The sequence below is a fragment of the Canis lupus genome, chromosome 6 (assembly GCF_048164855.1).
Source record: "Canis lupus baileyi chromosome 6, mCanLup2.hap1, whole genome shotgun sequence".
NCBI classification, from domain to species: domain Eukaryota; kingdom Metazoa; phylum Chordata; class Mammalia; order Carnivora; family Canidae; genus Canis; species Canis lupus.
This window is the reverse complement of record NC_132843.1, coordinates 72,221,305-72,237,652: the sequence shown is the minus strand read 5'-3', so window position 1 is coordinate 72,237,652 and position 16,348 is coordinate 72,221,305. Positions and strand designations below refer to the sequence as shown.

The 16,348-nt window shown below is 49.7% G+C and overlaps 1 protein-coding gene across 6 annotated transcripts in view; it reads left to right on the top strand.

The window, feature by feature from the left end:
• The window catches only part of HHAT (hedgehog acyltransferase), a 346,103-nt gene that overhangs the window by 294,106 nt on the left and 35,649 nt on the right, over positions 1-16,348 (top strand). Inside the window, exon 12 of one of the 6 annotated variants that reach the window (XM_072831172.1) lies at positions 5,370-5,781. The exons of the other annotated variants lie outside the window; for them this stretch is intronic. Coding sequence (XP_072687273.1) covers positions 5,370-5,377 — 8 coding nt within the window. The 3' untranslated portion in view covers positions 5,378-5,781. Of the gene's footprint in view, positions 1-5,369; positions 5,782-16,348 lie in introns of those variants that run through there. 6 annotated transcript variants of the gene reach the window in all.

Genomic DNA, 16,348 nt, shown 5'->3' with positions numbered 1-16,348 from the left:
AGTCATAGCAGAATCCGAACACTGTATTTACTCTTAAATATGCTTGGTTTTTGTTACAAAGAGACTTATAAACAGCTGGACTTTAAGGCCAATTTGTAAAAACTCCTGAGAGTAAAAGAACTATCTGTATCATACTAAATCAGAAAATATTACCCACAAGCTCCCTGGCCTGAGCCTCTTGTGCTGGCAGGATAAGTTCATTTTTTCCCAATTTCTAAAGGAACAAATGGATGTTCCTGCCACTGCATGCCCCATTCTAATCCTTTTAGGCCTAATCAGGAGGCTATGAACAGATCTCTGAGCCCCAGGATTGAAAGTCAAGACAAAAGCCCGTACGACAAGGCATTGAATCCTGTTTCTTGCTTTTATGAAAATAACAATGCCTCTTGGAAAGTAAAAATGTGTTTCTTTTGGGAAAAAAAAACCTTTATTACAGTGAGGACAACTTGAAAGTTATAAAAAGGAAAGAAAAATTACCTATTATCTCATAACTCAGAGATAACCACTGTTAACATTTTGTCTTAGCTGCGAATCTTGTGAAGAATTATCTTTACCTTCCAGTTGCAAATTTGTTGTGATACTAATCATGTGGTGTAAAAACTATTATGAGCCAAAACTATAGATATTATACCTAAAATATCTTCTCATTGTATATTTAAAATAATTTTGAGGAATTAAAGGCTAACTGGCAGTATATAAAGATCTGGATTTGTTCGTCATGCTAAAGTAAAGAACTCTAGCATCCCCAGTTATTCCGATTTTAAGTAAAATCACACACTCAAATCTTCAATGAAGAAAAATAACTAAAGTAAGGGATGATCTCTTCTATACGATATTAGTTCCCTATAGCTGCTGTAACAAGGATACCACCAAGAATGGCTTAAACAATGGAGTTTATTCTCTCACAGTTCAGGAGGAGAAACGTCCACAGTCAAGGTATCAGCAGGGCTGTGCTCTTTTGAGACTCAGAGGAGAATCCTTTCTTCCAGCTTCTGATGGTGGCCTTGGCTTGCAGCCATAATAGCACTGCAGCCTCCCCCTCTGTCATCCCATGGTACTCTACCTGACCTTGTGTACGTGTGTGTACGTGTGTGTGTGTCTCTTTATGTACAAGAACATCAGTCATGATGGATTTAGAACCCACTCTAGTTGACAAATGACCTTACCTTAACTTGATTACATCTGCAAAGACTGTATTTCCAAATAAGGTCACATTCTGAAGTAGTGTAATGGTGGGAGTTGACTTACAATTCAATCCATAACACTTCCATTTCCTGTCTTTTCCTGCACCCCACTGGGGCCATCCTTTCTGTAGCTACCTGTCCCCCGTGACCAGAAGAGATGTCTTAGGCAGACATGTTTTGTGACACATCTTGGAGAAGTTGTCCTCTGCAGTGCCCTGACCACCACTCGCCCTGGGCCCCCCACTCCCACCACCAGGCTTCTAGCCTCCTCTACTCTTCTTGGCCCACCCTTATCCCAATATCTTTGGTAAATAGTTTCAAGAGTCTTAGTAGAGCTGGTGACTTCTCTGGTTTCCATAAGAATACCAACTAAGGGTCAAGATGGAACTACGTGGAGGAAACAGATTCTTTTTCCTTAAATTTCCAGATTGAGATTCAGAAACAATTATTAAACATCTGTTACATACTGGCACTGGGCCAGTTTCCTTTGATATGTGTGACATCATTTATTTTAAATGTTATACTACTTTTACTGATGAGAAGAGAGTCACACAGTAGGTAAATTTCAGAAGAGGGTTTTAAATCCCTAAATGGCAGCTTGAAGGTAGGAAAATTGTAATAAAGACCCTCCATTTTTGATGTTTGACTATTGACAGCATTCCAACCCCAGCCCTCCTTCATCCCCTTGTGTCCCATTTCTGGGCAAGCTAACAAGAAAATGAACTGGCTCTTTCCCTGGGTGCTGGTGGAAAGTTCAAACCATGCAAACCCAGCCACTGCTCACCCTGACCCTACCCTGAACCATAGTGCAAACCAAAGCCACTTGCCCCTCCCTTTGCTCAAGCCATTTTGAAATGGTTTGGTTGCCTGCTCTCCCCAGAAGTCCTCATTATATGAGTAATAAAACTTTTCATACTCTCTTGGCACATGTGTGGCATCATCAATCTCAACAGCTGAACTACTTTTGCATGGGGGGCGGTCCTCAAGTAAATCAAATGCTGTTGTACTGATCCTCAGAGGACTGCTATGAATATATAGTCAACATATGTTTGGCTGAAAGAGACTTGAAGCTGTGCATTTATTATTCAGCCCTTCCTCCCATGGCAGTGCACTTGGTAGGGCTGGTGGAGGTGGGGAAAGGTCTCCCCACTCTTGGCAGTATTTTATTTTTCTTTCTGATGTTACACTGGTCTACGTTCATTATTCATCAGTAGAGGTTTGCAGTCTTGTCCTCAATAGCCAGTCTGCTTATTCAGTGCTATTTAGTTATTATCCCCAAGACCTAAATCCATATACACTTAGTGTTAAAGCCCTACAAGCTGATTGATTATGCACAATACCATATGCATTCTCCAGCAGTTTTTCCCCTCAAGTGAGGATTTATTTGTTCTATAGAGAACAAATAGTTGCTGTATGTATTGCATGTGCATTAATACAAAATACAGGATTAATTGTAAAATTACACAGAGGTCTGAACGTCCATTATGCAAAATGCAAAAACTGGTTGTATTATGAATGTTTGAATTAACATGCCTGCATGCAGAAATATTCAGGGAATTTGTGGTTTAGTTAAAGTGACACCAGAATTGAGCCTTTTAAAAACAGACCATTCCCAGCATAATGATTCTGTAATTTATTCAGACTCAGAATCCAGCACTGTTGAATTTTGTGTTAAATAACCCAATTGGTGTATATGAAAACAGCTTCCAGTAATTCAAATCCTTAGAATCAGCCCAACTGTATAATCTTGGATTCAGCTAAATACTTGAGGAGGGCAGAAGGGATATTTAGCATGTATTTGGGTATATATTCAACTCTAGTACGTAATACTTAGGGATTATCCTCAAATATATGGCTGTCTTCAGCTAGTGTTTGGAATCACATTCTGAGTCCCCTCTGACCACACAGCATACACAGGAGCCCTTTTTCTCCTTTATCTAAGTAACTTGGGAATGTAGAGGCATTTTCAGGAGCCTAAGCATAGCATAATTGCAAAGAGATTCATGAAACGAGATATGGACTCACATCAGCTCCTAAAGAGTAATTTAGATGGGTCTGAGTGGGTCAGACCAAGGTGATTGGCACACACAACTGGTCACATTGAATATAGCAGTGATTGGTAATGCTGGAGGCAAACCTTGCTATGGCCATGGTAGACCTTTGTGTACTACCATGATTCTCAGATAGTGGGATAGAGGTAATGCAGCATTTTTCCATTTGGGAGGATGGGCTGCTTGGAGCCATCCACAGTGTGTCTGAGAGGTGGCTGCCTCAGGTCCCGTGTTGACTCTGGCAGTGGCCACATGGGGGACAGTGTCATGAAAGGCCTTGATCTGTCATATATGGTGTCAATCAGCTTGTCTAGCTTCTGGGGGATGAGAAAGCAGCACATTGGAATATTGGCGTGGAGATGCAAGCTGGTGGTACAGAAATCATGCTACTGACAACCAGCCATGCTGGAGGGATGCTGGTTTTAAATATAGCAACAAGTTTGGTGTTAGAAAGACAAAATAGTACATCCAGGGCTTGGGTGTCTGTACCTCTGTAAGCCAGAAGTGGGCTCGCTCAGCAGCAGTGAACTTAGAGTTGTGAGGTGTCTGAGTATGTTCTTGCCAGAGCTTTGCCCTCTTCAAGGCATCTTGCTGAATGTATGGGGGTTGGGGTAGGAAATGAGGCAGATCCACTCCTCATAATGATTTTGTGAGTAGGGCTTGATCTTGGTTTTAAAGAAAAGAAAATCAGAATTTTAGAGAAGTTAGTGTATGTAGCTAACAAGTGGTGGATCTCAGGATTCCTGAGTGCAAGGGCAATGCTCTCTTCTGGGGCTGAGCATTCTGGCTCCTGAAACTGCCCCCAGCTGTGAAGGCAGGCGATATTATTCCATTCTGCTTTATGGTCCCTCATCCTAGAGATAGTGCTGAAGTGAAGAGTATTTTTTTAAAAAAATATTTCTATTTTTTAAAAGTGTTTTCCCCCAATATGGAGACCAACGTGGGGCTTGAACTCATAACTCTGAGATCAAGACCTGAGCTCAGATCAAGAGTCAGACACTTAACCGTCTGAGCCACTCAGGTGCCCTTAAAAGTTTTATTTAAGTTCCAGTGGGTTAACATGCAGTGTAATATTAGTTTTGGCAATTGTACTGCTGGGTATTTATTTACTTAAGGAATACAAAAATACTAATTCAAAGGGACACATGCACCCCATGCACCCCAGTGTCTATAGCAGCATTGTCAACAATAGCCAGATTGTGGAAAGAGCCCCAATGTCCATTGACTGATGAATGGTTCAAAGGAGTTGTGAGGGATACACACACACACACACACACACAACACACACACACACACCCCACACTGGAATATTACTCAGCCATCAAAAAGAACAAAGTCTTGCCATTTGCAATGACCTGGATGGAGCTAGAGTGTATTATGTGAAGCAAAGTAAGTCAGAGAAAGAAAAATAACCATATAAAATTTATTTTTGAAGGTTCCGTTTAAAGGGTTGTACTATAGGTGCATTCTTGAGTTTAACAAAGGGGGAAGTCTGATTATTTTGTGTTTTTAAGAAAAGGGCAAACATAATTCCTTATTTGCAGCCTTGGAATTTATCCACCTGTAAACATTTAAAGGGATTCATTCAGAGTTATGACTCAAACTCTTCATCAGAATATTCGGAAGCTCTTCTCTCTTTATCTCTTGCTAGATCAGCTGGACACCCCGTGTGCCCTTCAAGCTCTTGGACCCTTCTGTCCTTACAAGGTAGTGGGGAAGGTAGGGAAATGAGTGAGGTGTGTGGGCACTGGGCAGGTCTGTCCTTTACTGAAGTATTGCTTCATGGCACCTCCTTCTCTAGTTTGTCCAGGAGAGCCAAATACAGTGGTTTTGGTTTTGTCTTACATAGTCTCATGTTATAAAATCATAAAGAGAAAGAGGAGATAATCCACCATATTAAATTTTACTGCTGAAGTGCCACGTTGGGAAGTCCTGGGTAGCTGTCTCCTGGCCTCTGCTCACACCTCAGATCCGGGGGTGTTACATGGTTGGTTCTCGGGCCGCCAGGGAGGCGAGTTCTGCTGAGTTCGAACATGTCCGTGGAAGCCAGGGCTGCTTTCTGCTGCCACAGGGATACTGACCAGAACTGGAAACTGAGAAGAACCCTTTCCTCCCCTCCTCCTCTCTGCCTCAGTCATTTAGGAACTGCTCAGAAGTGAGGAGCAACACAAGCTTAGTGATGGGGCCTGGACCATCCAGGAGAGAAAGAAGCATCGAAAACCTAGCTTCAAGCGAGAGAGTGGGCGCCTTGGCTTGCTGCTGGTGGCCTCTGGGCCATGAGGTGGTTGGTGACAAGGGACACTCCGAGAAGGGGCCAGTGGATCAGGAGGTGGGAACGTCACAACAGCCCTGAGCCCTGGCCCGGAGGCCCATGACCGGTGTGGCTGAGACCGTTGACATGATCCTCGCTTTCACCCTCATGATTGGCTCAGAGTTGAAGGAGGACCTAACAGTCAAGAGCAGGGGGAAGTCATTGGAGCCGATGTTAGCTACACACCAGTGGCTCAGCCACGCTGGGAGATTTCCATGAGACAGCGCTGACGCAGCAGAGCCTTGCCTGCCCCAGCCGGCGATATTAAGATATTAAATGTGCGGGTGGGTGGGAGAGGAGAGGGGAGGGGAGAGATGAAGGGGAGCGAGCAGGGAAGAAGCAGGGGTGCTGGGGAGGGAGAGAACTCAGGGCAAACACAACCTTGCCTCTGGCTCTCTAGCTGAAGGGTCCAAAGAGTGAAAAGTGTGCAGCCTTTCCAGCCTAGCTGTCCGGGCGAACTCCTTGCAGAGATCACGATGCCAGGAGTGAAGAAGTTTGTGTTGATTTCTTCACTTCATAGAAATCCAGAAACGGTGAAACGGTGAGCTGCTCTGGAGGGCACAACCCGGTACCTGCCGGGGGCACATGAGATGGACAGTCTTCCTGGAGGGCAGGGCTTCCTCCATCGAGGGCGGGTTTACCCAGAGGATAGAGACCACTGGAAGGTGCGTGCCTAGAGAGGGGAACAGCTCGGCAAGGCCGGCAGTGCCCAGACGTAGCCCGCATCTCCTTAGCCCCGTCCGCCCCTGCGTTCTCCACACTGGCTCTCGGCGCTCTGGGCCTGGGCCCGCCTCACAGGTGCCTCCCTGCTTGTCCAGGTGGCGCGCTCCGAGGTCAGGGGCCAGTCCTTCCCATGCCATCTTCCTCAGCCTTCACGTTATGCCCAGCACACGAGAACAAGCTTAAATAAATGCTGAACCAATGCTGGCTCATTCATTTATTCACCTACATCGGGAAATACCCTGAGATGATGATGTATCTTTTTACACCCTAATTCCTGTCTAACTGCAAGCTAGCTCTTCTTTTTTTTTCTTTCCTTTAAAAAAAAAAAAAAAAAAGATTTAGAGAGTTCATGAGTAGGGAGAGGGGCAGAGGGAGAAGGAGGGAGAATCCTCAAGCTGACTCCCCGCTGAGCATGGAGCCCAACATGGGGCTCGATCCCAGGACCCTGAGATCATGACCTGAGCTAAAACCAAGAGTTGGACACTTAACTGACTGAGCCACCCAGGTGCCCCCCAAGCCAGACTTCCAATCTCTCTGGTATCCCCAACACTTAGCCCAGCGCCCTGTGTATAGTAGGAGCTCAATGAGTGTTGAATGATGAGTTTTTCTTCAGGTCAGGTCCTTCCCAGCCTTCAGAACCAGAACGGAGCCAGGTCCTCCCAGGTGGAACACACGGCGGCCCCAAGAAAGGGGTGGGAGGCGCTCTCATGCGAAAGGGGCCAGTGGCTTTGGTCAGCACCACACTCTAGGTGTCGTTGGAGATGACACCAGCCGGCGCGGGGTGAGGGGCTGTCACAGTTCCTTCTTCCTCCACCGCCTCAGGGCTCGTTCCTGGACACAGGCGGAACCGGACAGAAGAGACAGGCCCTGGGGCAGTCGGGTAGACACTTGCCCTGTCACTGTAGAGGAATCCGAGAAAGCACACTGAGGCCTGCTTCCACGCCCTGACGTGACCTGCACCGAAGGGGCGTCTGGGAACTCTACGAGGAGCCCAGAGTGTAGATATTGTGCTCTGAGGTCACAAACAAAACCCAGCCAGAAGCTGCGGCTGCTGGCAGCTGACTGTTAGCCCCGGGAGGAGAGTGAGCGGCGGCCACGTCTTAGGTCAGCCCCGGGACGCTCCCGCCGGCGGAACGGGAAGCGCAGAGGAGGCCGGGAAGGGCGCCAGTGGCTCCGTCCTCACTACAGCTGACACGAAGGCCTCACACCCCCGAGAAGGCCAGGCTGCCTGCCCTGTAGGGGGTGGTGCGGCCGAGGAAGAGGGTCTCCCCGGGAGCGGCCCCCGTGAAATCGCCTCTGCGCAGGCTGGCCGGTGTCCCCGTGAGCGGGGTTGCCGGGAGGGACCCGGGGGGGGGGACACAGCCGGGGTGGGTCCGGAGCCTCTGGCAGGGCTGCCCCTCTCCCACACGGACCCGCCACCCAGGCCACCAGCCAGAGTTGGTCCCACCAGCCTGAGGGGGACACGGTGCTCCTTCAGAACGGGATCTTCAAGGCACCGAAATGTCTTTTTCTGTAACCCGAGTCCCAAAAAAGTGTGTGAGTCACTTTCGACGTCAGGTAAATATGCTCATAAGCGCTTCACTAAGAATCTCTTGGACCTTGTGACATTTCCGCAGCCTGTTGGGACGTGGCCTTCTGCTCCCGGTGCAGCCCGGATGCCTCTCCCGGGGCCGGGGCAGGGCAGGACGGTTGGAGGGCTTTCGTTATATAGGGCGGGCTTTCGTTATATAGGGCTGTCACCTCTAAGAGGTGGCAGGGACCTGGGGGCCGCTGTCCCGCTCGCCTCAGAGGGAGCCTTCCCCAGGCCGTGTGCCCCGGGACTCCGCGCGGTGCTCTCGGGCCTGGGAGCCGGGGCCGCCGCCTGGCAGCCGCTCCTGTCACTTCGGCTGTGGCCCCCGCTCCTGTCTCCCCACGTGACGTGGGGTAAGTCTAATTCCCCCCTCGCGTGACCTTGTGTCTCTTTGCGGACTACACCTTGCCCTGGCAGCCTCCCGCGCTGGGGGCCCGTCCAGGCCCTCCGCGGGGTGACCCCGGTGGCGGTGGCTGTGGTACAGCCTGGGGCTGGAGGGGCCAGCCTCACCCGGGCTTCACGGGCGCGTGCTCCGTCCCACCTGTGCCCGCTGGCCCGGTGGCAGTGACGGTGGCCGCCGTCCTGGAGCAGCGGCCGTGCTGGGGGTGGCCCTGTGCCTCCCCGCTGGCCCCGCAGAGCCCTGGGGGCTTCACGCGTGGGTTGACGTAGAGCCCTGAGGGGGCTCCTGCCCCCCTCCTCCGTCCCCGAAACAGCCAGGGCTCCCCGAGGCCCCGCGGCTGCCTCCCCCGGGCCCGGGCCACCAGAGGGCTGAGCTGCTCTGAACACGGCGCCCAGCTGCTGGCCGGAGGGTGACACTGTGGCTGCCAGGGCACCCCGAGCCCCTCTTGCCTGCTCCCCAGAAGTGAGCTGCTGTCCCATGTCCCACTTGTCCATGTTGGGGCCACGCTTTCCTGAACTGATTTCCGAGCTGTTCTGTGCTCCTGTCGGCTTCCTTCTCGGGAAGGCACCAGGCAGCCCGGGGCGCTGGGGTCCCCACGAGTGAGACCAGGCCTGTGGGCTCAGGACCCACAGACAGAAGCTGCCCTGTGCCCCAACGCTGCCCCCTGAGACACAGGTGGCCACCTGCGGCCTGGTCCCGGGCACGGGGGGGTGGGGGGCAGGAGCCACTTTCCAAGCAGCAGCTGCTGGAAGATGGGGCACAGACGGGCTCTTTGGGCCGTGGCGCCTCCAGTGCTCAAACCCACCCCTTGCTCAGCACCGAGGGGAGCAAGATGGGTTTTGCAGAGGCCGCGCGTGGGGACAGGTGAGAACAAAGCCGTCTCTGACAGGCGGACGGTTCCTTGCTCTTCCCCAGGGGCAGATGGCCTTCCGGGCCCACCGTCACCTGCGAGAGCTCCAGAGAGAGCTGCCACCACGACCACTGGAGCCTGGTTTTATTATCCTTCTGTTCTTTGCTGAGAAATTTAAGTCAAGTAATTTGCAGTCCCTTATCTAACAACTGCTATAGGAAAAGAGGGTGTCAGGCACGTCGCTTGACATCACCTCTCGGACCTCGACGTGGCTCAGGCGTGGCTCTCTCTCTCCCCTTGCAGCTCGCCCTGTACGTTCCCTGGGGAGTTAGGAAGCCGGGCTGGCCTGGAGTGGCTTTCCTGCTCTGCTGTCCCCTGGCGAAGCCTAGGTGCCCATGAGCCTCTTGTCCCAGGCACACCCACAGCCAGGGGCACTCCAGTCAGGTGGCTTCAGAGGCCCGAGCTGGGGAAATGGGGGCCAGGGGTACATCCATATGGTTGCTTGTTCAGGGATTTTGCACCAAGTCGTCTTTTTAATCACCTGTAGTTAGGGACTTGGGAGTCTGGTGAAGGAGGACTCCAAGGCCCGCCACCGTGTCTGTGTCTGTGCTGCTTCTGGCTCCCCATTCCTCATTGCCCACTTACGGCGTGTGCCCTGGCCCCAGTGCCCTGTGGGGAGACAAGCAGGTTCATGGACTCTCAGACCCGATTCTGCCTCTGTTCTGAAAGAAGGACCTCCTGCACTGTGCTCGGGCCTCCTGTCCCCCCTCGGCTGCGTTCCTTGCATTCCCCGAGGGAGGAAGCCCGGTGTCTCCGGAGCCTGTGCTGCGTTGGGGGCTCCCGCTGCCGAAGTGTGCCTCTGCCCCCTGCCCCTGGTGTCTCCCCCTCCTCATGCAGGTGTCCCCTCAAACCTCTTCTAAGGGTAGATTGATAGATCGATTGATTGATTGATTTATGAGAGACACAGAGAGAGAGAGACAGAGAGAGGCAGAGACACAGGCAGAGGGAGAAGCAGGCTCCATGCAGGGAGCCCGACGCAGGACTCGATCCCGGGTCTCTAGGATCAGGCCCTGGGCTGAAGGTAGCACTAAACCGCTGAGCCACCCCAGCTGCCCGAGGGTAGATTTTTATACATAAGCACGCAGCACTTTTCCCTTTTCCGTGTTCCTGGACGGATATTGCCTGGTCTATCAGCCGCTCCTCCCGGGACGTGCTCCCGGACCTCCTCCATTCCATATTTGCATAGTTGGATTAGGACACAAAAACTGGGGCAGCCCGGGTGGCTCAGCGGTTTAGCACCACCTGCTGCCCAGGGCCTGATCCTGGGGACCTGGGATCGAGTCCCACGTCGGGCTCCCTGCATGGAGCCTGCTTCTCCCTCTGCCTCTCTCTCTCTCTTTGTGTCTCTCATGAATAAATAAATAAAATCTTAAAAAAAAAAAAAAAACTGTGAAGCTCAGCTCTTTTCATTATAGTGAAATTTCAGCTTACGAGGGTCAGCCCATCAGCCCAGCCTACGCAGCGGTTTGAGAGTCTCGTCTCTGCTGTTTGCCCCGAGTCTTTCATTGTCTGCACCTTTAGGTAACGGGGCCGAGGAGCCGAACCTGAAAGCGTAGGTGAAGTGTCGGGGCCCCCGAGCACCCTCTCAGCCATCAGTGGCACCTGCTCCCGGGCCTCAGACGAAGGTGCAGACTGTACATGGCAGGGATCGATGCTGCCTGTCTTAATGCCGGGCACACAGCAGGTGTCTCATAAATACCAGCGTGGGTGAGCGGTCACCGGGGCTGTGTGGCAGGGAGCCTGACCCACAAGGTGCATGTCCCTTTGTTTGAGGGACGTGCCTTCCATGAGCTCACTTGCGAGGTGGCATCCGCTGTGCTGAGCAGCGTGGTCATGAGTGAGCAATGAAGAGCAGCCCTAATTAGACTGTATTAAAAACACAGGTGAAGGAAGAGCAACAGCTGGGAGGCGTGTTCTGACGGTGTAGCCTCTGGTCCCAGTGACAGGAGCTGGGACTATGGCACCAACTGCGGGGACAGCGTCCTGGGAAGCAAGTCCCCACCCATTTGGCTCCAGAGAGAGAAAATGCACGTGTTCTCAGCACTGCCGGCTGTGCTGTCAGAGTGAGAAAAAGTGGCTCTGGCTTGTTCTCCGCACATCCTCAATTTCACACGAAGTGATTTTACTTTATGGAAGTGAGTGCCTCCGTCAGGCTTCTGCCCATGAGGCTTGTGCCAGGAGGTAAGAGAGGATGAAAAAGATGCAGCCTGGCTTGGCTGCATCAGGACACGAAATTGCCCGTGAACAGCGTGATTTACTAACGACCGCTGTTCGTGCCGGCTAGCACGTGCACACGGGCCCCGCAAACCACTCCTGCTCGGATGCCAGGAAGCTCCCGTGGGGGCCTGGAGACACCCCCTCCTCTGTGTCCCTCCTCCTTATGGAGGCCCTGGGAGCGTGCTCTTTAATGGATACAGCCTAAGTTGGGCCCTCAGCAAGACAAGGGATGTAGATGTGCTCATCAATGCTTTCTTTGTCCTCCCTTACAAAAATGGAGAAATCGAGGCTTCTAGAGGCATGTGACCTAGTGATTTAGTGGTGGATGATGCCTGAAAATCCAGACTTGCTGTTTCCCCCTTCCTGCTCTTACCTTAGGCACTGTGGGTAGAGTTGCTAAGGAAGGGGACGAGATGGGACGTAAGGGCCCAATGTGGGCTTTTCCCTCTGGTGGCCCGAGCTACTGCTTTGGGAGCTTGGGTGGCCCAGGGCACTTGGAGTCATACAGCCCTGAGTTCCAGTTTGGCCTGATGAACAATTAGCTGTTAAGCCATGGGAAAGTTACTCTACTTCTCTGAGACCTAGTTTCCTTTTTCTGTGAAATGGGATTAATGATCCCCACCCCACCCCCCATAAGGCAGCTGCGAGAATGTGGAATGTGCCCAGCCGTGCACCTGGGTACACATAAGCTCCATAACCGTCTGTCTTCTCTGCTCCGTGAAAGAGCTCGGTCATTGTGAACAAGTCTGTCAACAGAAAGTTCTTCCCTCGATTTTCCATGGAGTTCCCCTAGAACAGTGCTTCCCAAAGTGTGGTTCTTAGACCAGCAGTATCTATGCCATCTGGGAATGTGTTAGAAGTGCACATCTCACGCCTGGCCTGGGCCCCCTGGATCAGAAACTGTGGGTTGGGAGTCTGGCATTCTCTTTCAATGTGGCCTCCAGGTGGTTCTGATGTGGGCTCATGTTGGGAAACCAGTGCCATAGGATTTCGTGCTTTAATATGGACAGATTAGAACCATCTAGTCCTTCTTTCTCATGAAGAGACACAAAAGAGACAACTGAGCATTTTTGGGAAAAGCCCTAAGGCCTCAAACCCTATGTTTATAAACTATATGAAGGTAAGAAATTGTTATTTAACCCTAAAGTGGCAAGAACCTGTTCTTAACACCTCCTGTCCCTCTCCCCATGTGTTTGGAAATAGACCCAGCAGTTTACAGGCTTCAAACTGGGGCAGCTTTGCTTTTGCTGTGTATCCTTCCATAACGTAGCTCTCTGATGGGAAGAGGCTCCTGCCCTATAGCTTTATTAAGGTTACAGCTCTAAATTTAGCTCTGGAGGAAGGTCTGCAGGCTCAGGACTGTTTGATGAATGGCTCCACATTATCTCCAGGCTGGGAGTACTGGAGTAAATAAGATTTAAATAAAGCTACCAAGGCACCTTATCATTTCCCCCCATCAGGCCTGAATATTGTTAAAAATAAAGCGCTGTCAGGAGCTAGCTCTTTTAAAAGAGGCAACAGTGTGTAAAGTTATTCTGAATAATTAATGAAATGACAGTAGCAAAGCTGGTGAGATGGTGCAGAGAGTGCCAGGGCACACGGGTAGTGGTGCTTCTCAGAGCCTGAGCCAGCACCCTAGGACTAGATCTAGTCTGATCTAGCTGGTTCTCTAAGGAGAAGAACACTCAACCTCTGCTGGCCTCAGGGTAGAAAATGTCAGCAAAGCAGGACAGTATATGTATAGAGTGGGGAGCTGGTATTCAGCCTACCTAACAAATGTAAGGCACGGGCACAGACCCGGCAATCCAAAGAGACGGCAACCATGTGCTGGAGCAAGTCCTGGAAGCCCCTACAGAACCAGGGGTTTACCCCTTTTGATGTGAAATCAGAGAACAGGTCATGAGGGAAAGGCTGGGATCCTGGCTTTTACTAACTGGTAGGCTAGTGAATCAGCCTGTTGACCTTGGGTAGAGTTCCTCTGACGTGCAGAAGCCGAATGTCAGCCCCAAGGGTACTCTGTGAGGCAGTGCTCAGGGTCGTGAGAGGGAATGTATTCATTGGCCCCCAAATCCAACAGTCACCAAGTCCTATGACTCTCTTTTCTGCAGCATCTCCTGGATCACCTCTTCGTTCCATTTCCCCATTGGCTATCCTTCTCTGAGCCTACCGCTTCACAAAGGATGTCCATGGAGGTTGAAATTCATCAGCCTCATCATCAAGATGACAAAGTGGGCCATTCCATATGCACCTGCATCCCCAGGGATATGGGTAGCTATGTTGATGGCATTTGATAGTTATAATACATCCTTCACGTTTGCGGGCTTGGGTTTCAACTGAGGAGTTTATCTGTGGAGGTGAGACGTCTTTCCTTTGTAGCCTAATGGCTCTCAGGAATAATGGGAACCTCTTCTTCTCCCTTAGAATGGGTTTGAGTCACTGAGTGACATTGCTGCTCTATGGGACCAGAAAGCCAGAGTCCATCCGTTCAGCTCTAGGGATCCAAGAGCCAACCTGAGAGTGAGTGTTCCTTAATCCCAAGGAGGGCTGTGATGCAGCGAGGTGACAACTGAGCAGTAGATGAGCGAGAGGATCAGTGGGCAACAGGACATCGGAGCCTCTGGCTAGAAAACTTGTCTGGGTGGGTGGAAGGAGGAGGCTAGAGCATTGTTAGTGGTAAAAGATAGATAAGTAGGTAAGTGTAGGTAAAAACTAAGAGACAGACTGAAGTCCTTCAGACCTTTCTCCAAATAGGATTGAACCTGATACTCTGGGCTTGGAATGTGGGCCCTGGGTCCTTTGGAGGCAGTGTGGCTTCAAGCAAGGATATTGGTATATGTTAATGACTTTTAAGAGTGTTGTAAGGATCCACTAAGACTGTGTATCCTTCCTAAACTGTACAGTAGATTGCGTATGCCTCATAAAGTACTTGCGTGTGGACAAAGGTGCTGGTGCTGGCTCACGGGGAGGAAGGGCAGGAAAAAGTCTTCCCAGCAAAGCTGTTCATATGGTGGTCACCAGCTACTTTCTCTAGGTAGCTGGTTGGCAGTAGGATGTGGCCTTTGAAAAATCCCTGTTAGAGCCAAAATGGCAGTCACGGGCTCAGGAGCGCGGCCCAAACTGACAACCGAGTGAGCCTGGATGGGGGAGTCCAGCAACTCGATTAACTCCTCTCCCATTAGGAAGGATTGATTTCTTCCCTGGGGGAGGGATTTGTGCTGATTCAGCTGCTGCGAGTGTCTGCATAGTGAGGAAAGCCCTTAGCGTCGTCCTGCTCAGAGGCCCCAGTGGAAGCGAGCATGAGTGAGCCCGCTGTTCAGTCCCACGCACGGCAGGTCCTCCTACCCCTCGGGAGATGGAAGATTGAACACCTGTCATCATTTAAAATGTGAATCGTATCTTCTTGCATGTGCATCTTTTGTTTGAATACCTTAGACCCTATATAACCTAGGACATTGCAGTGGAATACTGCAAGTCTGTGATTCGCTAATATTCCACTGTTACTTTAAAAATGTGTTTTGGGGTTTTTTTTCCCAATTTTTAAATTGTTTTACAACTTTATTGAGAAGTAATTTATGCACAGTAAAACATATGCACAGTAAAATATATCCGTCGAAATATATATAAATATATCCAGTTGTACATACCCTTGAAAACATTCCCATAATCAAGATACAAAATATTTTCACCAACCCCAAAGATTCCTGGTGTCCCCTTCATAATCTGTCCCTCCCTCTGCTCCAGCCCCTGGCAACCACTGACAGGCTTTTGGTTACTGTAAGTCAATTTTCATTTTACATAAATGCAATAATGTACATTATAATTTTGTCAATGCCTTCTTTTGTTCAGCATAGAATTTTTTATTGTGGCAAATTACATATAAAATTTGCCATTTTAACCATTTTTAAGTGCACAGTTCAGTGGCATTAAGCACATTCACACTGCTATGCAACCATCACCACCATCCATCTCCAGAACCTTTTTGATCCTGCAAAACTGAAACTCTTGTACCGTTACTCTCCCCAGCCCCTAGCAGCTGCCATTCTACTTTGTGTCCCTATGAATTCAGCTACTCTAGGGACCTGGTATGTAGCCTTTGTCCTTTTGTGTCTGGCTTATTTCATTTAGCATAATGTCTTCAAGCTTCATCCATGTTGTAGCCTGTGTCAGGATTTCCTTCCTTTTAAGGCCAACGTTCCATTGTATGTATAGGGTACATTTTGTTTTTCCATTCATCTGTGAGTGGACACTTCGGTTGTTTCCCCTTTTAGGTTATTGTACATAATGCTGCTGTGAACATGGGCACACAAATATCTCTTCTAGTTCTTTCAGTTCTTTTGGATATATATGTGATAATTCTATGTCTTAAGTTTTTGAGGAACCTCCATGCTGTGTTCCACAGTGGCTGCAAACATTTTAGAATGTTCCCTTTTAAACAGTGGTTTTCATTAGATTTGCTGCTTGTTCTGATTGTCCCATCACTTTCCAGAAAACCAATTTAATACATCCTTTGACTCCTCATGGCCCTGCATGTCGATGATGGTCTTTTCCTTCACTATCCTGAGCCTCAGCCTTTCCAGTCTTTTCCAGATTGATGTAATTGCTCAGAAAATTGCTCAGCCATAATAACCTCAAGTAAAATTACACTGCTTGCTTTCTTTTAGCAATAGACATTTCCCTCTGTGTCCTACCTGTTCTTATTAGCTGTAGTTATTATACAGCTCACCAGTGTCCTATTAACAATATCATGATACAACCACCTACATCCTATTAACTCCGTCTATTATACCACCTACATTGATCTTCTTAATTGAATCTACTGTGCTATACATCCTACTTATTATGCATTTACCTATATCTGTCAAATAATCTTCCTGGTAACCGTATTACCCAATCTTTTGCAAGTGTTGTCTGACCTGTTAGCATCCTGTTTGTAATATCTTCAGTGCTGCCTAGTTGTCATCTGTTAAGACGCTCAAATGTTT